Raw genomic sequence first — 26992 nt, forward strand, 5'->3', positions numbered from 1 at the left:
CTGCCTCAGCCTCACGAGTAGCTGGGATTATAGGCATGCAACACTACGCCCGGCTAATTTCTGTATTTTTAGAAGCGACAAGGTTTCTCCATGTTGGTCAGGCTGGTCTAAAACTCCCATCCTCAGGTGATTCACCCACCTTGGCCTCCCAAAGTGTTGGGATTACAGGCATGAGCCACTGCTCCTGGCACATAGTGTATTTTTAATCTGAATATTTATATCTCAGAGTAACAGAGACCTAACACTGATAATTAAAAAAATAATAATATTAACCAAATTATTCATATAAGTTTTCCAGGTAGAATGGCTTAAAGGAAAAGATAAATCTAGTATTCGTCAGTGAGACAATTTAAAAAATTATTATTAACCAAATTATTCACATAAGTTTTCCAGGTAGAATGGCTTAAAGGAAAAGATAAATCTAGTAATAGTCAGTGAAAAGAATGCATGTTAACAGTAACAAACATAAAATATGACTTCTTACCCAACCATTTGTAGAAGAAATAAAGTAAGACCATCATAACACAGCAGATGACCACAAATATGACAACTGTAAGAGGACTGAAAGTTAGATAGTCTTCCTTCTTTTTTCTCATTTCTCTATCTTCAGTTGTCACTGCTTTCAAGTTTTCCCTGTACAAACACAAAGGAACTTTAGCAAATCTCAGCCAAGCACAGTTATTTAAAAAATCTCTCTCTAACACCAATTTAAATGTGTTTCTGAAGAAAGCAATGTATTTTTATTTATTAAAATATTTTTATTTTATTATTTTTCTAAGATATCTTGTTATAGCAAGTAAGGTACTTTTTAAAAACTGTACCCTAAAAAGAAATACGTAATCTAGAAAGTAAAAACCTCTTAAATGCTACCCTCCAGAGATGATCTGTTCTCAACCACTAACTTTTGAAACATTTTTTTCTGCAGGCAAAATTGCTGAAAGAGATGACATTTATTATATAAACAAATTAATACTTGTGGATGTTTATATTACCTAATTTGAAAATTATATTGACACAATAAATTTCAAACTAAAACCAAAGCTTCTTACAAACTTACTATTATCAACTTACAGACAGTAAAGTACTTCTAAAAATTAGCTTCTCTTTTTTTTTGAGACAGAGTCTTGCTCTATTGCCAAGGTTGGAGTGCAGTTGGCGCGATCTCTGCTCACTGAAACCTCTGCCTCCCGGGTTCAAGCAAATCTCCTGCCTCAGCCTCCCGAGTAGCGGGGACTACAGGCACATGCTGGTAGGCCAGGCTAATTTTTTGTATTTTAGTAGAGACGGGGTTTAACCGTGTTGCCCTGGCTGGTCTTGAACTCCTGAGCTCAGGCAACCCATCCACCTTGGCCTCCCAAAGTGCTGGGATTACAGGCGTGAGCCACTGCACCTGGCCACTTCTCTTAAATGCAAATGCTAAATTCTCCTCTCAATCAACTTAGCATTTACTATATGCCTAGTCTATGCTCATCAATGTATTATAAAGGACTCAAAAGAAATTCAAGGCATAACTTTGTCCTACCTTTATTTAAGATAACAAAATATTGTCTCAACTCTTGCTAGGCCACAGAGCTAATAACAGAGACAGAAGTCGAAGAGGAAAAGACCTGCAACTGTTGTTTGCTGGGCAATCTCTTGTCAACCTTACTGTCTCCTCCTAGTTATATGCAATCTACGACATATTATTAATACTACTTTTGAATACTTTTCAACAACTTTGTTCTAAACTCTGCTCCTTCCTGTGCAAATCCTGGCCCTGCTCATTATGTCTGGGCTCAACACAAAATTTAGGTTAAAAAAGTTTATTTCTTTTAATATAGTTTTAAAAATTAAATTTAAAAACAAACAAAAAAAAGAGGCAGGGTTTTGCTGTGTTACCCATGCTGGTCACGAATGCTGAGCTCAAGTGATTCAACTGCCTTGGCCTCCCAAAGGGCTGGGATTACAGGCATGAGCCACCAAGCCTGGCCTAAAAGAGTGTATTCCTTTCGAACTGCAGATTTCCCAACTGTGTACCAACAAGCCACTTTCTTACTGGAAAACTGTTGACTGAGATGGCTACTGTATTAAGCATCTGTGACTCTAAGTAGATTGCCTGGGAAAAGAGCAGGGAGAGAGTTGATGGAGACACACTAGCACCTCCCCTGAAACTCTAGAGCTGAATGACAGGGTATTAAATAAATTTCTATAAATGTGGTACCTGAGTGTAAAAAGGTGCTAATTATGATATCTGTCACTGCAGAAATACATTTAAAGAAATTTTTGTCATAGTACACATACAAGCCATAATAAAGATTTATATATTCATAGTCATTGAACTAAAAAGCACAGGCAATTTATTTAAGGAAAGCATACAGTGTACTAGATTTATATCACATTAAAATATTACAATTCTGCCAATTGTGGTGGCTCACACTTGTAATCCCAGCACTTCAGGAGGCTAAGGTGGGCAGATCACTTGAGGTCAGGAGTTGAGACCAGCGTGGCCAACATGATGAAAATCCATCTCCACTAAAAATACAAAAATTAGCCAGGTGTGGTGGCACGTGCCTGTAATCCTAGCTACTTGAGAAGCTGAGGCAGGAGAATCGCTTGAACCTGGGAGGCAGAGGTTGCAGTGAGCAAAAATCGCGTACCACCACACTCCAGCCTGGGTGACAGTGAGACTCCAACTCAAAAAAAAAAAAAAAAAAAAAAAAAATTACAATTCATCTTTTTTGGAAAAAAAATTGAATTTTCATATCAGCTTGAGAGCCATATGCAACAGGAACCTAAGCTTTCTTGCATGTCATCTAGAGGTTATAAAGGCTGAGGACCAGTGACCTTATTATAAAAAGATTTTAGGCTGGGCATGGTGGCTCACGCCTGTAATCCCAGCACTTTGGGAGGCCGAGGCAGGCAGATCACCTGATTTCAGATGTTCAAGACTGGCCTGGCTAACATAGTGAAACCACATCTCTATTAATAATACAAAAATTAGCTGGGCATGGTGGTGCATGCCTGTAATCCCAGCTACTTGGGAGGCTGAGGCAGGAGAATTGCTTGAACCCAGAAGGCAGAGGTTGCAGTGAGCCAAGATCACGCCATTGCACTCCAACCTAGGCGACAAGAGCAAAACTCTATCTCCAAAAAAAAAAAAAAAAAAAAAGATTTTAACACTGCTGAAAAGTCTTTCTATAGAACCCAGGCATCTTTCCCTTTTGCTTAAGGTACATCTCTCATTTGGCAGAGTAATTTTGGGTTGTGAGGTCCTGTCCTGGCACATTTTCCCTTCCCTAAGCCTTACTCTCTTTCCATCCAACTATCATTACTTGCTAAATGATGGGCCTTGTGTTTTTAATAATTCTTTGTATGGAACTTTTTCCTTTGTATCACTGATTCATATTCTCTTTCTCCATATGGTCACCACCCCTTTCTCCTCCCACATACACTTATTTCTCTGTATCTTTATTTTGCTCTTAGAATCAGCCCCCTCAATTTTAAAATCCATGATCCTGCAGGTATGGGACATTTCCTCTCCCAGTCTGGTTTCTGAAGGCAACAAATTACTTGTTTCTGCTCCATCATCATGTTTTACAAATAAAAAAGCTGGTATGTATTCTCCTCCAATTTCCAATTTTCTCAAGGAGGAGCTTGTCCTAACGTGTATATAAAAAAGCTTGCCTTGCTAAACTCAAAGTGTGGGTCCATGGGCCAGCTAAATCACTTGGGAGCTTGTTAAAAATGCAGAATCGGGCTGGGCATGGTGGCATACACCTGTTGGGAGACTGAGGCAGGCGGATTGCCTGAGCTCAGGAGTTTGAAACCAGCCTGGGCAACACGGTGAAACCCCGTTTCTACTAAAATACAAAAAATTAGTGAGGCGTGCAGGCGTGCACCTGTAATCCCAGCTACTGGGGAAGGTGAAGCAGGAGAATTGCTTGAACCTGGGAGGTGGAGGTTGCAGTGAGCGGGGTTGCGCCACTGCACTCCAGCCTGGGTGACAGAGCGAGACACCGTCTCAAAAAAAAAAAAAAAAAGAATACAGAATCTGGGTCCCTATCCCCAACCTACTAAATCTGAATTTGCATTTTATTATTCTTATTGTTATCTTTTTGAGAGAGGATTTTGCTCTGCTGCCCAGGCTTGAGTGCAGTGGCATGATAACAGCTCACTGCAGCCTGAAACTCCTGGGCTCAAATGGTCCTCCTACATCAGCCTCCTGAGTAGCTAGGACTATAGGTTCATGTCACCACACCCAACTAATTTTTAAATTTTTTTTGTAGAGATGGGTCTCACTATGCTGCCCAGATTGGTCTCAAACTCCTGGGCACAAGAGATCTATCTGCCTTGGCCTCCCAAAGCGCTGGGATTACAAGTGTAAGCCACCACGCCTGGCCTGAATTTATATTTTAATAAGATCTCTAGATAAGTGTATGCACTTTACAGTTTGAGAAGCACTATTCTAGAAAACAAAAAAATTTACATAGTAATGGAAGTACAGGAAGAATCTATAATAAATAGGAAAACATTTTTAATAAATCAGCAGTTTTTCGAAAATTATTTCTAAAGTTTCCCTAAGTAATACACAAAATGATTTTAGAGATATGGAGATCTTACATACTATGCTTTATAAAGATTAATAATTGCCAGGCGCAGGGGCTCACACCTGTAATCCCAGCACTTTGGGAGGCCGAGGCAGGCGGATCACCTGAGGTCAGGAGTTCGAGACCAACCTGGCCAACATGGCAAAACCCCATCTCTACTAAAAAAAATACAAAAAATTAGCGGGATGTGGGGGTTCACACCTACAATCCCAGCTACTTGGGAGGCTAAGGCAGGAGAATTGCTTGAACCTGGGAGGTGGAGGTTGCAATGAGTCAAGATCGCACCATTGCACTGTAGCCTGGGTGACAGAGTGAGGCTCCATCTCAAAAAGAAAAGATTAAAGATTAATAAAGAAGGAAAAAAACAAGCTTACTCATATGAAAGATGTGACTGATATATCTTGAAACATGCTTTCCAAATACGTAAAATGTTTAAAGCTCAATGCTCCAGGAACCTACACTTGTTAAACTCTAACATTTCCCTCTTGATGCAAGTCAATCAAATTTTAGTATTTAAGAAATTACAAATAACTTTAGCTTCATTTAGTTACAGATAAGATCTTTTTTTTTTTTTTTTGAGACGGAGTCTCGCCCAGGCTGGAGTGCAGTGGCGCAATCCCGGCTCACTGCAAGGGTTCATGCCATTCTCCTGCCTCAGCCTCCTGAGTAGCTGGGACTACAGGCATCCGCCACAGCGCCCAGCTAATTTTTTTTATTTTTAGTAGAGATGGGGTTTCACCGTGGTCTCGATCTCCTGACCTTGTGCTCCACCTGCCTCGGCCTCCCAAAGTGCTGGGATTACAGGCGTGAGCCACCATGCCTGGCCCAGATAAGACCTTTTAAATGGAAGCTATAGATCAATTCACAAGGCAAATATATTTTGCCCTTCATACATGAAATAATATGCTCTGGGCACATTTTTTTCATTGAGAGTTATGAATATATATTGACTCTTCTATGTATATTGCTCATTTTAATTTAGGGCCAAAAGTACAAAACTGTAGGGAGACCGAGTTAAGGTTACTACTAAATAGGAAAATCCAAATTTTGTGTATATTTGAAATTTCTGTATTTAAATGAAAATATGGACATGCTTTAAAGTTTTAGTTGATCTTCATGCTATAGATTTTTCCTCTCACTGTATAATTTTGGCCATTTGAGTCTTTTTGTTTAAAGTGGCAGAAAGTTGAAATCTTTGGGTATTCAGGAAATCAAGACTACAGATGCTTTGGGCCCCCACAAATAGTACATTGCATCATTGTTCACTTTAGCAGCAGATGTGCTGGCTATGGGGGCAGTAGGGTTAGAAGTTTGTAGCAGGTAATTTTAAGGATAATTAATTATAAATCATTTCCCCTAATCTGCATAAATTAATTAGAACTGATTTTAATAAAATTTATAAAGTATACAGCAAACATTTAAAGCTGTTGTTGGAGAAAAGGGAAGTATAAACAGATTCAGTTGGATTGCATTTTACTTTTTGGTGTATGAGTTTATGGCAAACAATGCAGTTTGCGGCTTTTTCATTTCTTTCAATAAAAATATTTAGAAAGTATAATTTTTATTTTTTATTTTTTTGTAGAGACGGGTTTTGTTTTGTTTTGAGATGGAGTTTCGCTTTGTCACCCAGGCTGGAGTGCAATGGGATAATCTTGGCTCACTGCAACCTTCACCTCCTGGGTTCAAGTGATTCTCCTGCTTTAGGTTCCTGAGTAGCTGGGACTACAGGTGCACGCCACCACACCTGGTTAATTTTTGTATTTTTAGTAGAGATGGGGTTTCACCATGTGGGCCAGGCTGATCTCGAACTCCTGACCTCCCGTGATCCGCCCGCGTCGGCCTCCGAAAGAGCTAGGATTACAGGTGTGAGCCACTGCACCCGGCCAAGATGGGGTTTCACCATGTTGCCCAGGCTGGTCTTGAACTCCTGGGCTCAAGTGAACTGCCCACCTCGACCTCCCAAAAATGAGTCACTGCAGCTGGCCTTTTTTTTTTTTTTTTTTTTTGAGTAGGCTCTCACTCTGTTGCCCAGCTTGGAGTGCAGTGGCACAATCACAGCTCCCTGTAACCTGAAACTGCTGGGCTCCAGCAATCCTCTCACCTCCACCTCCTGAGTAGCTGGGGCTAGAGGCGTGTGCCACTACACCAGGCTAATTTTTTTATTTTTAGAGGAGATGAGGTCTTGCTATGTTTCCAAGGCTAGAAAATACAATTTTTAGGCTGAGCCTGGTGGCTCACACCTGTAATCCCAGCACTTTGGGAGGCTGAGGTGGGCAGATCACCTGAGGTCAGGAGTTCAAGACCTGCCTGGCCAACATGGTGAAAACTCATCATAAACTAGCCAGGCATGGTGGCAGGCACCTGTAATCCCAGCAACTAAAGAGGGTGAGGCAGGGGAAGCACTTGAATCTGGGAGGCAGAGGTTGCAGTGAGCTGAGATCATGCCACTGCACTGCAGCCTACGTAACAGAACAACAGAACAAGACTCCATCTCTAAAAGATATATATATAAATATACAATTTTTAATGTGAGAAATCCTATACTTGAGAGATGTCTCAATTTATCAGTGGCTTTATAAAGCAAAATTAAAAACAAACATGGAGGCCGGGCACGGTGGTTCATGCTTGTAATCCCAGCACTTTCAGAGGCCAAGGCGGGCAGATCATGAGGTCAAGAGATCAAGACCATCTTGGCCAACATGGTGAAATGCCATCTCTACTAAAAATACAAAAATTAGCTGGGCATGGTGGTGCGGCCTGTAGTCCCAGCTACTCGGGAGGCTGAGGCAGGAGAATCACTTGAACCCTGGAGGTGGAGTTTTCAGTGAGCCAAGATAGCACCACTGTACTCCAGCCTGGCAACAGAGCAAGACTTTGTATCAAAAAAAAAAAAAGGAAAATGTAACAACATTTGTGTTTGTTTTGTCTGACTAGCTTGCTGCTAATTATGTTCTCTAAATGTATAAAAGTTCTCTGATATTTTACTGTTACCTTACAGTTTGCTAAATAGCCATTGCTTTTGAGAATTGAATAGTGTGGTGTATAGCGGTTATTTAACCGTGTCTACATTTTTCAAAGTTTTATATTATTTTTTGTTTGTTTGTTTGTTCGTTTTTGAGACGTAGTCTTACTCTTGTCGCCTAGGCTGGAATGCAATGGCGCAATCTCGGCTCATTGCAACCTCCGCCTCCTGGGTTCAAACGATTCTCCTGCCTCAGCCTCCCAAGTAGCTGGATTATAGGCACGCACCACTGCACCCAGGTAATTTTTGTATTTTTTGTAGAGACAGGGTTTCTCCATGTTGGCCAGGCTTGTCTCAAACTCCTGACCTCAGGTGATCTGCCCTCCTCGGCCTCCCAAAGTGCTGGGATGACAGGCGTGAGCCACTGCGCCTGGCCTATTTATGTATTATAAAAAGTGACAGTGGGGGGAGTGGGGAGAGATAGCATTAGCAGATATACCTAATGTAAATGATGAGTTAATGGGTGCAGCACACCAACATGGCACATGTATACATATGTGACAAACCTGCATGTTGTGCACATGTACCCTAGAACTTAAAGTACAATTAAAGCAAGAAAGAAAGAAAAAGGAAATTAAATAGAATTTGCTAAAAAAAAAAAAAAAAGTGACAGTAGTACCATTTTAGTTGGCCTGAATGTTTTCAAGCCTTGAAATAAATCTTGACTAAGTGAAGAAAAAAGGTGGACATACTAACATCCTTAGAATTCCTAAAGCATAAAACAGAATGATGAGGCCACACTGTAATGACTCAGCCCAGGAGGAGCTGAGAAACTCCCTACTTTCTCTTGCTTATTTTCTTCCCATCTAAATCAATAGGCATATTAGGATATCTCCCATGACCCTTCCTGGGAGACAGAATTAAACATTTTAACTTAAAAGAGTCTCTGATGTGATGTCAGTGTTCCTCTGACAGTGGAAGAGTTAGAGAAATCTGTGACTCTTTTCTCTCTGGTGAAAACATGAATGATCTACATGAGGACACACCTGCAGACTGGGCTTACTAGCATCACATTCTGAGGGCAGATACAATTTTTATGTTGTTATATAATTAAAATGATTGCAGAAATTTTTAACCCTTGATTACAAAAATGCTTAATTAAACTTACAATTCAACTAGTCCACTCCAGTATCCACCTAATGCCACAGTGAACACAGCAATTACAAAAATAACCACCATAGTATAATCAAAGTCAGGCCACGATGGAGAATACATTTTCACAGTAATGTTATTTCCCAGAATCTGAAAGGCAAAGTAACAGTTAAACACAGGAATAACTTTTTTCTCTACTATAGTCATAACAGCAATAGTCTACATTTCACTCTGCAACGGACATTATACATCAGACAGTCAAGAAGGCTAGAATTATTGTCTGATGACATGATATATTCTCTAGTCAAAAGTATGATGATATGCTTTGGTTTATAAAATCTCTAAAGTGCAGTGTTCTACACAGTCATATTTTGTTCAGGAATTTAAAGTTAAGATAAATGACATGACAAGAGACTTAAAGAACTGAAAACAAACATCCTTTCTAAAGTTTAGGCTTTGAGACACTTTGTGCCAAATGAGAGATGAGTATTTTCCAAAGAAAAACTTGATAGGCCTTATAGCTTCTTGTTGGCAAATGGAGCAAATATAGCACTCAAAATTAAACATCAGTGATTAAAAATAAAGAGATATAGTATTTATAAACTTTATCTAATATGTAATTGCTAATTTACCTGGTTTGCATCTTTAAAGTCTTTGTGGCTTATAAATGCAATCAGTATTTTCACATCAGGAAATTCAGATCTGTTACCTGAGGGAGGAAACTAAAAGAAAAAAAAATTATGAAAACTTATTTACTACTAATATATTATAGAATAAAATACTATTCCACTAAATATCAATATTACAGCTTTCTTTATAAGACAAAAATGTCAGGTATTCTTTCTTAATATTCTGTAAGTTCTCAAAATTGAATCCTTTTAACATGAACTTAAACTGATAAATGCTACAATATATAGAGCATTTATGATATATATTATGTATGTGTAATACATATATACCTATATATGAATATATATACCTATATCTGAATATATATACCTATATATGAATATATATATGAATATATATATATGTTTCTAACAAAGTCTTATCTGCTCTAGGAATAGAAAAACTGAAAAACTTTCCAAGTAAATGCCTATGAGATCTTGATTGTTTATTTACAAAGAATCTTGCCATCAGATTATTCAAAACTCAGCCTCTAAACCACACACAAAGACGTTAATTCCATTTTTGTGAAATTTCACATCATGAACTCAAAATAAGTTATGATCGTTTTTATAACTTACTAGGACACTGTTATTGACAACTAACATTGCTTCAGCACCTCCTTTCTGTGCAATTCTGGCTTTTTCAAAAAACTGGCAGCTTCCCCATGGAACCACAACTGCTTTGCTCTTTATGCCAACAGAAGGAACATCAGAAAGGTTGCATAGTGGTGTGGAGGTCAGATCCATCAAACTAACGGAAGTCTGAAAATAAGAAATGTCTTCTTAACATGATAAAAATCATATTTCATCCTAAATGCATTCAGTTATAAATACTGCATTCAGTTCTCAATATTGGTTTAAGACAATATCGTTTGAATTAGAAATATTTAGGCTTAGAATTAAGTATTTTAAAATTCCCTATTTTCCTAGAGAGAAAAATACTTGAGAAAAATCAATAAAATTATTATTTATTAACAACTATACATTACAATGGTTTCACACAATAAAACATAATTATCACTCATTTTCACTTCTTCAATATTTTTTCTTTTTTCTTTTTAAATAGAGACAGGGTGTCACTATGCTGACCAGATTAGTCTTGACCACTTGGTCTCAAACAATCCTCCCATCTTGACATCCCAAAGTGCTAAGATTACAGGTATTAGCCATTGTACCCAGCCATCTTCACTTTTTTTTTTTTTTTTTTAAAGAGACAAAGTATTGCTCTGTTGCCCAGGCTGGAGTGCAGTGGCACAATCTCAGCTCACTGCAAGCTCCGCCTTCTGGGTTCACACCATTCTCCTGCCTCAGCCTCCTGAGTAGCTGGGACTACAGGCACCCCCAACCACACCCAGTAATTTTTGTATTTTTAGTAGAGACGGGATTTCACCGTGTTAGCCAGGATGGTCTCAATCTCCTGATCTCGCGATCCGCCCACCTCGGCCTCCTAAATTGCTGGGATTACAGGCATGAGCCACCGCACCCAGCCTCCTTCTTCACTATTTTTATGTTTATGAATAGTAACTGTGATTTACTTACTGCATTTTCTAGGGTACTTGGAAGAGTTGTCCAATAAGGGTTATAAAGCATGCAGTAGTCCTTGGTTGTGCCATTTCCAGACGCATGCAAGATTGCTTCCTGAGCAGCTGTCTAGAAGACAAACAGTAACTTTCAAACTGGCAATGATATGGCTTGCCAACAACTAAGGATTTTAATAAAGCTATTTATATGCAGGGTTGATCACATTTCCTTGAGAGGGACGGTATTCCATGAATTTGTTTCTTCTTGTTTGAGGAAATAAAAAGGAGGGTTAGGAATATTAAAACCATACACAATTGCCCAGCACAGTTTCTTTAAGGAAGATACGCCACTTTCTGAAGGGAGTAACAATTACGACTTTTTTTTTTTTTTTTTTTTTTTTTGAGATGGAGTCTCGCTGTGTCACCCAGGCTGGAGTGCAGTGGCCCGATCTCGGCTCACTGCAAGCTCCGCCTCCCGGGTTTACGCCATTCTCCTGCCTCAGCCTCCGAGTAGCTGGGACTACAGGCGCCCGCCACCACGCCCGGCTAGTTTTTTGTATTTTTAGTAGAGACGGGGTTTCACCATGTTAGCCAGGATGGTCTCGATCTCCTGACTTCGTGATCCACCCGCCTCGGCCTCCCAAAGTACTGGGATTACAGGCTTGAGCCACCGCGCCCGGCCTAACAATTACGACTGTTGTTATAAGGGCCGTACTCCAGGAAGAATTCTTGCTATGATGTAATTTCAATACTCCCTTCACAGCTGGAAACTTTCCAATCTCCTATGAATTATTACTTCATTGTTTATATATATATATATATATATTTTTTTTTTTTTTTTTTTTTTTTTTTTTTTTTGAGACAGAGTCTTGCTCTGTCACCCAGACTGGAGTGCAGTAGCACAATTTTGGCTCACTGCAACCTCCACCTCCCACGTTCAAGCGATTCTCCTGCCTCAGCCTCCCAAGTAGCTGGTACTATAGGGGCGTGTCACCATGCCCAACTAATTTTTATATTTTTGGTAGAGACAGGGTTTCACCATGTTGGTCAGGCTGGTCTCGAACTCCTGACCTCCCAAAGTGCTGGGATTATAGGCATGAACCACCGCACCCGGCCATTGTTTATATTCTATAAAATGACATGTACTCAAAATCCATCCATCTGTCTTACCTTCCACATTCTACTAGGAACCAGGGTACAAAGGAAAAAAGTACATTATCATTTCTAAGTGCTATCTTTGGAAGAGAACCAGCTGGGACTTGAAGTAAATTATTCTTGCTCATGTTTTCAAAATTCTGCAACTGCCTATTCAAAAAGACCAATCCAGAATTTAAAGTACAGAAAAAGAAAAGCTTTGTCTCATTTCCCACTACCTGGAAAGAAAAGCCAAGAGGTAAGACGTCATTGGAAAGAGTAACTATAGTACATGGGAGGAGAGGAGAATATAAAATGAAGAAATACCCAAAAATATTTAGAATATACATCACAATAGATTTAGAGTTCACATCACAATTTCCTTAAAACTTGGCTCAATACAAATCCTTCTCTCCTCCTCTGAGCAAATCTTTTTCTAAAGCCATAAGGAAGGAAAAAGAAGGAATGCTTGGCAAATGCTGATGATGTACTAAGCTTCCGCCACTAAAGCACATTATTAGATTGAATCACATGACATTGCTGATATTTCACCATTTTTAATCTACAAAACTGGTAGTTTCATATAAGTCAACGTAAATTTCTAATGAGTATAGAAATATTCTAATCCCATGCTCTGTTACCTAAAATGTCCCTTGAACGTTTTGGATTAGAGAGTTTATGGCATACTTGGGGCTTCATAGCTTATGGATCTAAGCAAGTATAGAGAATTCATAAAGCATGCCATCAAATTACATCGAATTAGGTAAGGAAATAAGATGTGAAAAAGAGAAATGTAGTTTTCATTCAGCTATATACTTGATGGCTATGAATGGATTCTGACAGCAGAGCTGAACTAGTGTTACATTCTTACAACAAACTACATGCTAGGTTACTTTCACACGTTTTTTCTGATTCAGTGTCACTGTTTTACAAAGAAGGGCTCTGAGACTCAGACAAGTCACTAACATAACCTACCTAAGGTCATATAGTAAAATAATTTACAATTTTTTTTTTTTTTTTTTGAGACCAAGTCTCGCTCTGTCACCCAGGCTGGAGTGCAGTGGCGCGATCGCGGCTCACTGCAAGCTCCGCCTCCCAGGTTGACGTCATTCTCCTGCGTCGGCCTCCCGAGTAGCTGGGACTACAGGCGCCTGCCACCACACTCGGCTAATTTTTTGTATTTTTTTAGTAGAGACCGGGAATAATTTACAATTCTAACTAAAGAAGGTAATCCTGCAGATAAACATGAAGGTTGCTTAAACATTTTTGGAAAGAATGCTTCATAAGTGAATTCAGTACTTCTTACTGTATCCAACAAAATAATACATTAACATCATGATTTCCTGCGCTAGTGATGCTGACTTTGACGATCTGGTTAAGGTGGTAACTGTAGGATTTCTCTAGTGTAAAGACATGTTTTTCCCTTTATGTTTGATGAGTAAGTAATCTATGGCACCATGTGAACAGCCCAACAGCTTCTCACCAGGATATTCGCCTCCATGATGATCCTTGCCTAAATTTAATTTCCCATATCATACTGGGGATTACAAAATGGTGAATTTTTAAAATATTGTCATTCCTTCTACCCTTAATGGCTAGTATCTTTTTTTTTTTTTTTTTTTTTTTTTTTTGAGACGGAGTTTCACTCTTGTTGCCCAGGCTGGAGTGCAATGGCATTATCTCAGCTCACTGCAACCTCCACCTCCCAGGTTCAAGCGATTCTCCTGCTTCAGCCTCCAGAGTAGCTGGGATAACAGGTGCCTGCCACCACACCCAGCTAATTTTTTGTATTCTTAGTAGACACGGGGTTTCACCATGCTGGCCAGGCTGGTCTCAAACTCCTGACCTCAGGTGATGCAACCACCTCAGCCTCCCAGAGTGCTGGGATAACAGGCGTGAGCCACTACACCCAGCCATATCCTTCTTTTTAAAAGAGCTTTACTTTCTCCCCTACCATCTTTTAGTATCAGTAGAGATGCACTAATTTTTAAAAATTTTCAGTGTGGTATAATTACAATGGTTTGTTTGATATTCAAATTGTTCCAAATTTGGTCATTCAGAGCCTCTTCTAGCTGGCTCTTTGTATCCTTTATACAAGACTCAGGCCTGTAATCCTAGCACTTTGGGAGGCTGAGGCGGGTGGATCACCTGAGGTCAGGAGTGCAAGACCAGCCTGGCTGATATGGCAAAACCCTGTCTCTACTAAAAATACAAAAATTAGGCTGGGCGCCGTGGCTCATGCTTGTCATCCCATAATTTCAGGAGGCTGAGGCGGGTGGATCACCTGAGGTCAGGAGTTTGAGACCATCCTGATCAACATGGTGAAACGCTGTCTGTACTAAAAATACAAAAATTAGCTGGGTGTGGTAGTGGGTGCCTGTAATCCTAGCTACTCAGGAGGCTGGGGCAGGAAAATCGCTTGAACCTGGGAGGTGGAGGTTGCAGTGAGCCGAGATCATGCCACAGCACTCCAGTCTGGGCGACACAGCGAGACTCCATCTGAAAACAAAAACACAAAAAAACAAAAAAACAAACAACAAGACTCCATTTGTCTTTGAGGACTTCTTGTTTTTTTTTTTTTTTGACACAAGGTATCCTAGGCTGACCTTGTCCTTTATCTGCTATACATCTGGATCCAGCCATTCCATTAAGCTCCTGGTGGAGAGGAAATGTACCCAGATCAGGATCTGGGTCTTAACTGTGCATGCTGCTGCTCAAGTGGTATAACCTTTTTAATAAATAATGAGCAGCATCTATCAAAAGTTGTAATACATAGAATCCTCTGATTCATATCTACCGATATAGTATGTAAAAGCACAAAGATAAATGTATAAGGATATTAACTGCAATATTGTACGTAATAGCAAAAAAACCCAACTTCCACCAATAAGACAGCTGTTACATTATGATATGCACAGTACACAGCTATTCAAAACACAGCTAGATCTATTTCTAGAAACAGAAGATGTCCATAGTGAGAAAAGCAAGTTTTAGTGTGATATTTAGAGTATAATCCTATTTTTATATAATGACCCCTCAAGAAGCCCCTACAATGTATCTGTACATTTATAGGAGCTTGAGGAAAAATGTGGAGAGATACATAAAGAGGTTATTAAAAGAAAAGAACATGCAGCAAATTTTGTGAAGGAGACAGCATGCCCAAACAAGTTAAGCCTTTCCATTACATTTTAAATATCTTAGTAAAGTTTCTCACAGATATTGCATAGCTTGGAAAATTCAGTTTACTACAATAGATATTATGGTACAAAGGTTAAGAGCATGAGTTTTGAAATGATAGTACAAGGATACAACGCTAGTTTCATCATTTACTGGTTATGTTACAAGTTATTTAATCTATCTTAAGTTTCAATATCCTCAGCTTTAAGATAACAATAAACACTCAGACCTCACAGTTATAATAGAGATTAAGTTAGATGATGCAATTGTTTATACATATTAATCTCTTAATAAATATATCTAGCACCTTGCCAAGTACTTATGCAATGTAATCGAAATACAAAAGGTTAATGGTTGGAAGATTAGTGGTTACCTGGGTCCTGGTGAGATGTGGAGATAAGGGGTACAGCTAAAGGATATGAAGGATATGGAGGTTCTTTCTTTTTTTTTTTTTTTTTGAGACAGAGTCTCACTCTGAAGCCCAGGCTGGAGTGCAATGGCATGATCTCAGTTTAGGGCAATCTCCACCTCCTGGATTCAAGTGATTCTCCTGCCTCAGCCTCCTAAGTAGCTGGGATTACAGGCACCCACCACCACGCCTGGCTAATTTTTGTATTTTTAGTAGAGACGGGGTTTCAACATGCTGGCCAGGTTGGTCTCAAACTCCTGACCTCAGACGATCCGCCCGTCTTGGCCTCCCAAAGTGCTGGGATTACAGGCATGAGCCGGGATTACAGGCATGAGCCACCGTGCCCGGACTTCTTTCTTTCTTAAAAGACTTTATTTTAGAGCAGTTTTAGGTTCACAGCAAAAGAGAGCAGAGAATACAGAGTTTCCATATAGCTTCTTATCCTACACACGTGTAGCCTCTCCCACTATCAACACCCCACAGCAGAGTGGTTGTTACAGCTGATGAACCTCCGTTGACACATCGTTATCATCCAAAGCCCAAAGTTTACATTAGGGTTCATTCTTGGTGTTGTACATCCTGTGGGTTTTGATAAGTGTACAACAACACATATCCATCATTACAGCATTGTACTACATAGTTTCACTGCCCTAAAATTCCTCAGTGCTCTACCTATTTTCTTTTTCTGATGATGAAAATGTTAGGCCGGGCGCGGTGGCTCACGCCTGTAATCCCAGCACTTTGGGAGGCCGAGGCGGGCGGACCACAAGGTCAGGAGATCGAGACCATCCTGGCTAACACGGTGAAACCCCATCTCTACTAAAAATACAAAAAATTGAGCCAGGAGAATGGCGTGAACCCGGGAGGTGGAGTTTGCAGTGAGCCGACATCGTGCCACTGCACTCCAGCCTGGGCGATAGAGCGAGACCCCATCTCAAAAAAAAAAAGAAAGAAAATGTTATAAAATTGGCTGTGGTGATAGTTGCACGTATCTGTGAATATACTAAATATTATTGACTTATACATTTTAAATAGGTGAATTGTTTGGTATGCAAATTATACATCAATAAAGCTGTTGAAAAAATAACACAAAACAAGATAGTCTTACTGGGGAGATTAAAAGCAAACTTAAAACAGATAATCATGAGCAGGACATAATTAAAGACAAAGACTTCCTAGCAAAAACATAAATAGTTCTTAAGGTATTAAAAACGCAAATTGGCCAGGTGTGATGGCTCATGCCTGTAATCCCAGCACTTTGGGAGGCTGAGGCGGGTGGATCAACTGAGGTTGGGTGTTCAAGACCAGCCTGACCAACACGGAGACACCCCATCTCTACTAAAAATACAAAATTAGCCAGGCATGGTGGCCCATGCCTGTAATCCCAGTTACTTGGGAAGCTGAGGCAGAAGAATCACTTGAACCCGGGGGCCACTGATCTAGCCGAGATCGAGCCATTGCACTCCAGCCTGAGCAACAAGAGTGAAACTACACCTCAAAAAACAGAAATGAAAACAAAACAAAAACAACAACAAAACACAAATTTGGGGCTGGGCATGGTGGCTCACACCTGTAATTCCAGCACTTTGGGAGGCCTAGGCAGGAGGATCATGAGATAAGGAGATCGAAACCATCGTGGCTAAGAAGGTGAAACTCCATCTCTACTAAAAATAAACAAATTAGCCGAGCATGGTGGCACATGCCTGTAATCCCAGCTACTCAAGAGGCTGAGGCAGGAGAATCGCTTGAACCTGGGAGGTGGAGGTCGCAGTGAGCTGAGGTCGCACCACTGCATTCCAGCCTGGGCGACAAAACAAGACTCTGTCTCAAAAAAACAAAACAAACAAACAAACAAAAAAACAAATTTGGAAGGGCATGGTGGCTCACGCCTGCAATCCCAGCACTTTGGGAGGCCAATGCCAGAGGGCAACTTGAGGCCAGGAGTTCGAGACCAGTCTGGGCAATATGGAGAGATCTCGTTTCTACAAAAAAATTAAAAATTAGCTTGGCATAGGGCTGTGTACCTATAGTCCCAGCTACTCCAGAGGCTGAAAGGATTCCTTGAGCCTTGGAGGTTGAGGCTGCAGGACCCATGACCATGCCACTGCACTCCAGCCTAGGGCCTAGGTGATAGGAGACCCTGTTTCAAAAAAAAAAAAAAGAAAAAAAGAAAAGAGCAAATTATTGGGCCTCATTCCAGACCTACTGAATCAGAAGTTTTGGCCAATTTATGTTTTAACAAGCTCTTCTGGAGATTCTGATATCAGTTAAAGTTTGAGAACCACTGCTATAGGAGCAGTACTTATAGGAGACAAGATCTCGCCATGGTACTCAGGCTGGTCTCAAATTCCTGGCCTCAAGTGATCCTCCCACCTCAGTCTCTCAAAGTGCTGGGATTACAGGGTATGAGCCACCATGCTTGCCCTGATATTCTGGATTTCTAATAAGCTCCTAGGTGATGCTGATGCTGCTGGTCAATGGACCATACCTTGAGTAACAAGGCTATAAAAGAACAGAACAGTGGAAACCCCAGTGCTGTGTCAATTAAGTTGGGAAGCATACAGAAAATGGGCTTGAAAGTCAGGGTCTGGGCCGGGTGCGGTGGCTCACGCCTGTACTTTGGGAGGCTGAGGCAGGCGGATCACGAGGTCAGGAGATAGAGACCATCCTGGCTAACATGGTGAAACCCCGTCACTACTAAAACTACAAAAAAATTAGCCAGGCGTGGTGGCGGGCGCCTGTAGTCCTACTTACTCGGGAGGCTGAGGCAGGAGAATGGTGTGAACCCGGGAGGCAGAGCTTGCAGTGAGCCGAGATTGCGCCACTGCACTCCAGCCTGACAGAGTGAGACTCTGTCTCAAATAAAAAAAAAAAAAGAAAATCAGAGTCTGTTTGAACATTACAAGTGCCAAATTAGGTGATCCACTCATGCTAGTATTTGATCATTTGACAAAGACCCTTCCTTTTCACCTTCCGAGTTAGAGACATGCTCCACAATGTCTGAATTTTCCTTTGTAATCAACTGTGGTCTGGTCTTCTGTGACTTTATTAAAGCCTCAAAAAAACTTCTTTTAGTAAAAAGTTTAATATCAAGAGCTAAAAGAGGCTGGGCATGGTGGCTCACACCTGGAATCCCAGCACACTGGGAAGCTGAGGTGGGAGGATCACTTGAGGCCAGGAGTTTGAGACAAGTCTGGGCAACATAACCAGACCCCACATCAATTGAAAAACATCATTTAAGAGGTAGAAGGGATTTAGAAATAACGTAATCTAGTCTCTTCATCTTATATATGAAACAGATCCAAAATGATCAAAAGGATGAGGTCAGTCTCAGGACTAGAACTGAGCTCTCTAAAACCGAGATCAGCAGTCTTTCAACTCTGCTCTCACTTCAAGTCCCTTCACACAGCTAGATCCCCAAGCACCTCATTCTCAGTGCCTAACCATCACACTCCAGTTTTCATAATGATCACATATTTCTCTGCATTAGCGGTTAACTCCTTCCCTTCTACAATACTGCCATGGGTTTCCTACCACTTCTCAAATTCCTCTAATAACCAATCAGTTCCTCTCACATCCTAAATCCTTTCCCTATACTCTTCTAAATACCCCCAATTCTAGGACTCTGGAGCTCATGGAACTCCTTTGCCTATGACAACTACTCCTTACTGCTCACCCCAAATCTTCCTTTTACAGGCCAGTTCCTTCAGACTGGTCCTGGAATTGAGTGTCCTCCAGGGCCACCCAATGAATGTCACGACAGCACCTTTATATTCAGCATCTTATTTGATCCTTACACACAAGGGAAGAAAGTCTACTAGCCCATACTTTACGTTCTGCTTCCTTTTTCTCTGACTTTATGCGGTGCCTGTTATGGTATTCTAGGATCTCATGAACAATTTTAATTTACTTTGTCCAGATCAACTGACTTCAATCATATTCTACCATTTTCTTTTCAAATTAAAGAATTTTAATGTTTCCAGCCTGGCCAACATGGTGAAACTCCGTCTCTACTAAAAATACAAAAATTAGCCAGACATGGTGGCGGGCGCCTATAATTCCAGCTACTCGGGAAGCTGAGGCCTGAGAATTGCTTGAACCCAGGCTGTGGAGGTTGCAGTGAGCCGAGATTGAGCCACTGCACCCCAGCCTGGGCGACAGAGTGAAACTCTGTCTCAATTAAAAAAAAAAAAAAAAAAAAAAAGGCCAGGCGCAGTGGCTCACAACTGTAATCCCAGCACTTCGGGAGGCCGAGACGGGCGGATCACGAGGTCAGGAGATCAAGACCATCCTGGCTAACACAGTGAAACTCTGTCTCTACTAAAAATACAAAAAATTAGCTGGGTGTAGTGGCAGATGCCTGTAGTCCTAGCTACACAGCAGGCTGAGACAGGAGAATGGCATAAACCCAGGAGGCAGAACTTGCAGTGAGCCGAGATTGTGCCACTGTACTCCAGCCTGGGCGACAGAGCAAGACTCCATCTCAAAAAAAAAAAAAAGAATTTTAATGTTTAAATCCATCTTAATGTTGCCTATTCCTTTGATCATTTTTCTACTAAATAGCTTTTGGTATGACAAGTGTCAAAAGATTTTGAAAATCTAAAAAAGGACAACTCTAGCTGGTGCGGTGGCTCACACCTATAATCCCAGCACTTTGGGAGGCCGAGGTGGGGGGAGATCACCTGAGGTTGGGAGTTCGAGACCAGCCTGACCAATATGGTGAAACCCCGTCTCTACTAAAAATACAAAAATTAGCTGGGGGTGGTGGTGTGTGCCTGTAGTCCCAGCTACTCAGGAGGCTGAGGCAGAAGAATCACTTGAACCCGGGAGGCAGAGGTTGCAGTGAGCCAAGATCACACCACTGCACTCCAGCCAGGGTGAAAGTGTGAGGAGACTCCGTCAAAAAACAAAAAACAAACAAACAAAATCCAGCAGTTATTTGCACCTATTCCTGGCATGATTATGCATGTCTAACAAATTTTCAGGTGCTCTGATGTTGGTCGAGTACATGGTTATAGACTTTATTATGAATAGTAGTGAAACTCACTAGTCTTCCAGACAGTACAGGGGTCCTCTTAGGAGTTTTCTCAAGAGATTATAGTCACAATGCATCTGCAGTCTGATGGCACAGACATCTGTGTTTGGGCGAGCAGTTCTCCCATTCCTCTCATGAGTTTATTCAAAATTCTTCAGTAGCTGCATCACTGGGTTCCAGTTTCAACACTCCCCTACACAGTCTGTAAGTTAAACCTGGTTCATGTTATTTGTGTTGTTTTCCATTAGATATACTTGTCTTCAATTTAAAGGGACAATATGTGAATGTGACTATAACTCTCTCTCTCCAATTAACCCCTTTGTAATCTTTCTTTATAAAAGGTACAAATTGGCCAGGTGCAGAGGCTCACGCTTGTAATCCCAGCTCTTTGAGAGGCTGAGGCAGGCAGATCACCTGAGGTCGGGAGTTTGAGACCAGCTTCACCAACATGGAGAAACCCCATCTCTACTAAAAATACAAAATTAGCCAGGCGTGGTGGCGCATGCCTGTAATCCTAGCTACCTGGGAGGCTGAGGCAGGAGAGTTGCTTGAACCCGGGAGGCAGAGGTTGCAGTGAGCTGAGATCGTGCCATTGCACTCCAGCTTGGGCAACAAGAGTGAAACTCCATCTCATAAATAAATAAAATGTAAAAATTAAACTATACATGCTTCTATTTTTAGATACCAAACGGTGGAGGGCTTGGGGGACAAATGTTGTTAATAAACAATTTACTTAGAATGAGGACTAGCAATTTTTAAATATCTATATTCATAAACTGGAATATATAAAGTTACAATGTAATCACTGGTAAATTCGAAGGAGCAACAGCCACCTGCCCTTACATCATAGCAATGTAAGAGATATCCCTTTCTTTACAAATACCTTTCTCTTTCACACAGGTGTCAGTTTTAAGTCAACAGCAACACAATAAAAGAATTGAAAGGAGCCCCTGCAGGAAAGGTGGAGTTGGGATTGTCTGAAGGACACATGTTCCAAAGTCAGGCCTAAAAAACTTTCTGATCATTCACTCTTTCCTCCCTAATAACTTATATAATCAAGACAACACACATTGTTTCTATTCCTACCTCCAGTATTCAAGGTTTATGAAAATGATGCCCTGAAAGTGACTACAATTAGATTTACAGAGATTATGAGTAATTATTTAAATAGTGATGAAGTGGGAGCTAGGACATCAAATAGGGATTTACAGGGAATCAAGTTGTCTGTGGGCCATGGGAAAAGCAGGAACAGGATCATTCCTTCCATCTGGACAATCTGGCAACATAGCAGGGTGTGGGGAGAAGACAAGGCAGCTATTCATTCTTCATTCATTCATTCATTCATTCAATACTCTGCAATCTATGAGATGTTAGGGGAGACACCAGAGAATGAGTTAGGTAGGGTTCCTGCTCATGGGGCTTATACTCCACTTGTTACCTAGATCCAGCCTTCTTTCTGGTTTTCTCTAAATAATCTTCCTACTTAATATCTCAACCTTTATGGAATTTATGATTTTTTTTTTTTGAGACGGAGTCTCGCTCTGTTGTCAGGCTAGAGTGCAGTGGCGAGTGATCTCGGCTCACTGCAACCTCCACCTCCCAAGTTCAAGTGATTCTCCTGCCTCAGCCTCCCAAGTAGCTGGGACCACAGGCATGCGCCATCATGCCCAGCTAATTTTTGTCTGTTTTTCATTTTTTATTTTTTTGAGACAGAGTCTCACTGTGTCACCCAGGCTGGAGTGCAGTGGCAAGATCTCAGCTCACTGCAAGCTCCGCCTCCCAGGTTCACACCATTCTCCTGCCTCAGCCTCCAGAGTAGCTGGGACTACAGCAGGCACCCACCACCACGTCTGGCCAACTTTTTTGTATTTTTAGTAGAGACGAGGTTTCACCGTGTTAGCCAGGATGGTCTTGATCTCCTGACCTTGTGATCTGCCTGCCTTGGCCTCCCAAAGTGCTGGGATTACAGGCGTGAGCCACTGCGCAGCCAAAATGTATGATTCACATTAGAATTCACAAACTCAAATGCCTACAAGGCCAGGCAAGTAATATAAATGCTTAAGTCAGAACCGATTTAAGACCATAGGGCATGGTAAAGTTGGGCAAACTCTGACCTAAAAACAATCAACTTAAAAAAAAAATTTTACTATCTTGAGGGAAGGACCTACACTTGGAGACTTTATGGTTTGGATTTTCATAAACAGACCAAATTTCAGGTGATTTTAAACAACTGATCAAATATATAATAAGCATATCTATCTATCTATTGACAGGATCTCACTCTGTCACCCAGGCTATAGAACAGTGGCATGGTCACAGCTCACTGCTGCCTTCAACTCCTAGGTGACTCACCTCACCCTCCTGAGTAGCTGAGACTACAGGCACAAGCCACTGCACCCAGCTAATTTATAAAGTCTTTTAAAAGATGGGGTCTTACTACTATACTGCCCAGCCTGGTCTCAAACTTCTGGCCTCAAGCAATCCTCCTGCCTCAGCCTCCCGAAGTGCTGGTATTACAGGCATGAGCCACCGTGCCTGGCCAACTTTTCCTATTTTTAAGCCTTTTCTTATAAATAAAGCTCACAAATTTATCTTAGTCTTATGCCCTATTTTTGATTCAGAAAAAAATTATTAGCTGGGTACAGTGGCTCATACCTGTAGTTCTAGCACTTTGAGAGGCTGAGATAGGAGGACTGTTTGAGCCCTGGAATTTGAGACTAGCCTGGGCAACATAACAAGATTCTGTCTCTATTAAAACCTATATAACAGGCCGGGTGCAGCGGCTCCTGTAATGCCGGCGCTTTGGGAGGCCGAGGCGGGCAGATAACGAGGTCAGGAGATCGAGACCATCCTGGCTAACATGGTGAAACCCCATCTCTACTAAAATTACAAAAAATTAGCCAGGCGTGGTGGCAGGCGCCTGTAGTCCCAGCTACTCAGGAGGCTGAGGCAGGAGAATGGCGTGAACCCGGGAGGTGGAGCTTGCAGTGAGCCGAGATCACGCCACTGCATTACAGCCTGGGCGACACAGCGAGACTCTGTATTACTATATATATAACATGTTATAATATTATATAATATTTATATATATGTTATATATATTATATAACATGTTATATTAATATAAATATGTTATATGTATACATACATATATGTATATATATTTATATTAATATAACATGTTTATGTTCTATATATTATATATAATATAAATATATATAACATTTATATTAATAAGAAAAAATATTACTGCATAATTTAGTGGGAAAATACCAAAAGACCTTGGTTCTAGTCCTATTTTTCATTACTTTCTATATGATCTAGGATAAGTCATAATTTTCCTGAACCTTCTCAGGATTTTTTTGAGTTTCAAAGGAGATTATAGGTGTTGTATTTTGGAAAGAGACATATAGCCATCAGTGACTTAGAAAGGAGCCAATGAGATGTAGAAATCACAGACAGCTCAGAGGCAAGGTAAAACAAAAATTTTGAAGAACCTGAAAGTTAAAAGGAGGAATGTGATAAACCTAGCACGTCTTAGTCAGCTCAGGCTCCCTAACAAAGTACCACACACTGGGTGGTTTAAACAACAGAAATTTATTTTCTCACAGTTCTGGATCAAGGTGCCAGTTGGGCCAGTTTCTAGTGAAGGCTCTCTTCCTGGCTTATAGATAGCTACCTTCTCACTGTGTCCTCACATGGCAAAGAAACAGAGAAAGTTCTCTGATGCCTTTTATTTCCCCCTCCAAGACAGTCTTGCTCTGTCGCCCAGGCTGGAGTGCAGCGGCGCGATCTCGGCTCACTGCAACCTCTGCCTCCTGGGTTCCAGTGATTCTCCTGCCTCAGCCTCCCACGAAGCTGGGGTTACAGGCACCCGCCACCACGCCCGGCTAATTTTTGTATTTTTCATAGAGATGGGGTTTCACCATGTTGGCCAGGCTGGTTTCGAACTCCTGACCTCATGATCCTCCTGCCTCAGCCTCCTAAAGTGCTGGGATTACAAGCATAAGCCACCACACCCGGCCTGATATCTTTTCTTAAAATGGCACTAATCCTATCATGAGGGTCCCGTCTTCATGACCTCATCTAAACCTAATGATATTCTGAAGGACCCATCTCCAAATATCAATACATTGGGGGTTATGGCTTCACCATATGAATTTGGTGTGGGGCTGTCGGGGGTGTGAGGACACAATTCATTCCACAGCACAGCAACTCAGCAGATTTCTTACTGCCTGGGTAGCAGAACATACCTACTTTCCCCTGGAGGTTGAGAGAAGAGAGCAGAAGAGAAAGAACTGAAGATTCTTTGAGTTAGTGTAGTATACAAAAGGAATGCAAATTTTCAGCAACAGATTTTTCTGCTGGGGATCCTGATTATCATTTCATTGTATCAAGTTCAAGAAGTAGCTATATGTTACTTCAACTTCTTTGAAGAAAAAAAAAAATCAACAAAACTATTTTTTTCTTTTTGTGTGTGTGTTTTTTTAGAGACATGGTCTTCTGTCACCCAGGTTGGAGTACAGTGGCGTGATCACAGCTCACTGCAACCTCAAACTCCTGGGCTTAAGTGATCCTCCTACCTCAGCCTCCCAAGTAGCTGGGACTAGAGACACAAGCCACCACGCTCAGCTAATTTTTAAATTTTCTGTAGAGGTAGGGTCTTGCTATGTTGACCAGGCTGGTCTCAAACTCCTAGCCTCAAGCAATTCTCCAAAACAGAACTTTTATAAAGACACTATGAGGAAGACTCAGGATTCTTCAGAGAACTTTGAAGCACTTTAAAAAGAAAGAGCTGCCGGGCATGGTGGCTCGCACCTGTACCCCCGCACTTTGAGAGGACGAGGCAAGCAGATCACCTGAGGCTGGGAGTTCGAGAGTAGCCTGACCGAAGTGGAGAAACCCCATCTCTACTAAAAATACAAAATCAGCTGGGCGTGGTGGTGCATGCCTGTAATCCCAGCCACTTGGGAGGCTGAGGCAGGAGAATTGCTTGTACCCAGGAAGCAGAGGTTGTAGTGAGCTGGGATCACGCCACTGCACTCCAGCCTGGGCAACAAGAGTGAAACTCCATCTCAAAAAATAATAATAAATAAAAATAAATAAAAAGAGCCAGGGCCAAGAGCAGTGGCTCACGCCTGTAATCCTAGCACTTTGGGAGGCCGAGGTGGGTGGATTGCCTGAGCTCAGGAGTTTGAGACTAGCCTGGGCAACACAGTGAAACCCTGTCTCTTCTAAAACACAAAAAATTAGCCGGGCATGGCGACATGCACCTGTAATCCTACTCAGGAGGCTGAAGCAGGAGAATTGCTAGAACCCAGGAAGCAGAGGTTGCAGTGAGCCGCGATAGGGCCACTGCATTCCAGCCTAGGCTACAGAGCAAGACTCCATCTTAAGTAAGTAAATAAATAAGTAAATAAATAAATAAAATAATACAGAGCCAGCACAAACATCATCCATTGTCTTTGAAACAGAATCCCATGACTGGGTCCACACTGCAAAATAAAGTTCTGACCACTGGGGCCCAGGGTGGGGGTTGAACTGGGGAAAGAGAGGTGTAAACTGTAATTATGGCAGCCAGGCACGGTGGCTCATGCCTGTAATCCTAGTACTTTGGGAGGCCAAGGCAGGAAGATCACCTGAGGTCAGGAGTTCGAGACCAGCATGGGCAACATGGCAAAACCCCATCTCTACTACAATTACAAAACTTAGCCAGGCGTGGTGGCAGGCACCTGTAATCCCAGGTACTTGGGAGGTTGAGGCAGGAGAATCCCTTGAACCCGGGAGGTGGAGGTTGCAGTGAGCTGAGATCGCACCATTGTACTCCAACCTGGGCGACAGAGCAAGACTCCCTCTCAAAACAAACAAACAAAAAACCCCCAAAAATAAAATGTACTTATGGCAAGGTCAAGACACAGCTAACTACCTGCTAGGTACTCATTTTATTTCTAGACCTAATGGATTTAAAAAATATTAAAACAGCCAGACGTGCTGTAGCTTTAGTTCAAAATACACAGTGAGGTCACTCTGATGTGAAGATGACAAGATGAGGAGGGTAGGCTAAATGATCTTTCAGGGCCTTTCCAATACTAAATCCTCTGCCTCTTCTAGATGGATGTGCCAGTGGTTTCTGAAGACTATGTGCTGCTTCTATTAGAGATGAGGATGTTGGCCCTGTTATTACATGACTAAGGGGAAGTAGTGCCAGTTTCCAGAGCCCAGAGAGGAGACATGAAATGATTGAGCTGGCATCACTAATCAAATGAACTCAGAAAGACGACCTAGAGCTGTAAAATTAGGGAAGAGGAATAAACAAAGAGCTTCAGACAGAGTTGGAGGAAAGGAACTA

The 26992-nt window shown here is 41.4% G+C and overlaps 1 protein-coding gene across 6 annotated transcripts in view; it reads right to left on the reverse strand.

The window, feature by feature from the left end:
• The window catches only part of SPPL2A (signal peptide peptidase like 2A), a 59939-nt gene that overhangs the window by 30397 nt on the left and 2550 nt on the right, over positions 1 to 26992 (reverse strand). For 3 of the 6 annotated variants that reach the window (XR_012414967.1, XM_045395455.3, XM_045395454.3), the window contains exons 2-6: positions 10908 to 11018; positions 9948 to 10130; positions 9333 to 9422; positions 8717 to 8850; positions 485 to 633 (exon numbers count right to left, since the gene is read on the reverse strand). Coding sequence is in view for 5 of the 6 variants with exons in the window: in XM_045395455.3 (XP_045251390.1) it covers positions 485 to 633; positions 8717 to 8850; positions 9333 to 9422; positions 9948 to 10130; positions 10908 to 11018 (667 nt within the window). In the remaining variant the exon portion in view is untranslated. Of the gene's footprint in view, positions 1 to 484; positions 634 to 8716; positions 8851 to 9332; positions 9423 to 9947; positions 10131 to 10907; positions 11019 to 20655; positions 20859 to 26992 lie in introns of all 6 variants that reach the window. The other 3 variants (XM_073995802.1, XM_045395456.3, XM_065547927.2) reach the window with 2 other exon arrangements.

This window comes from Macaca fascicularis, chromosome 7 (genome assembly GCF_037993035.2).
Source record: "Macaca fascicularis isolate 582-1 chromosome 7, T2T-MFA8v1.1".
NCBI lineage: Eukaryota > Metazoa > Chordata > Mammalia > Primates > Cercopithecidae > Macaca > Macaca fascicularis.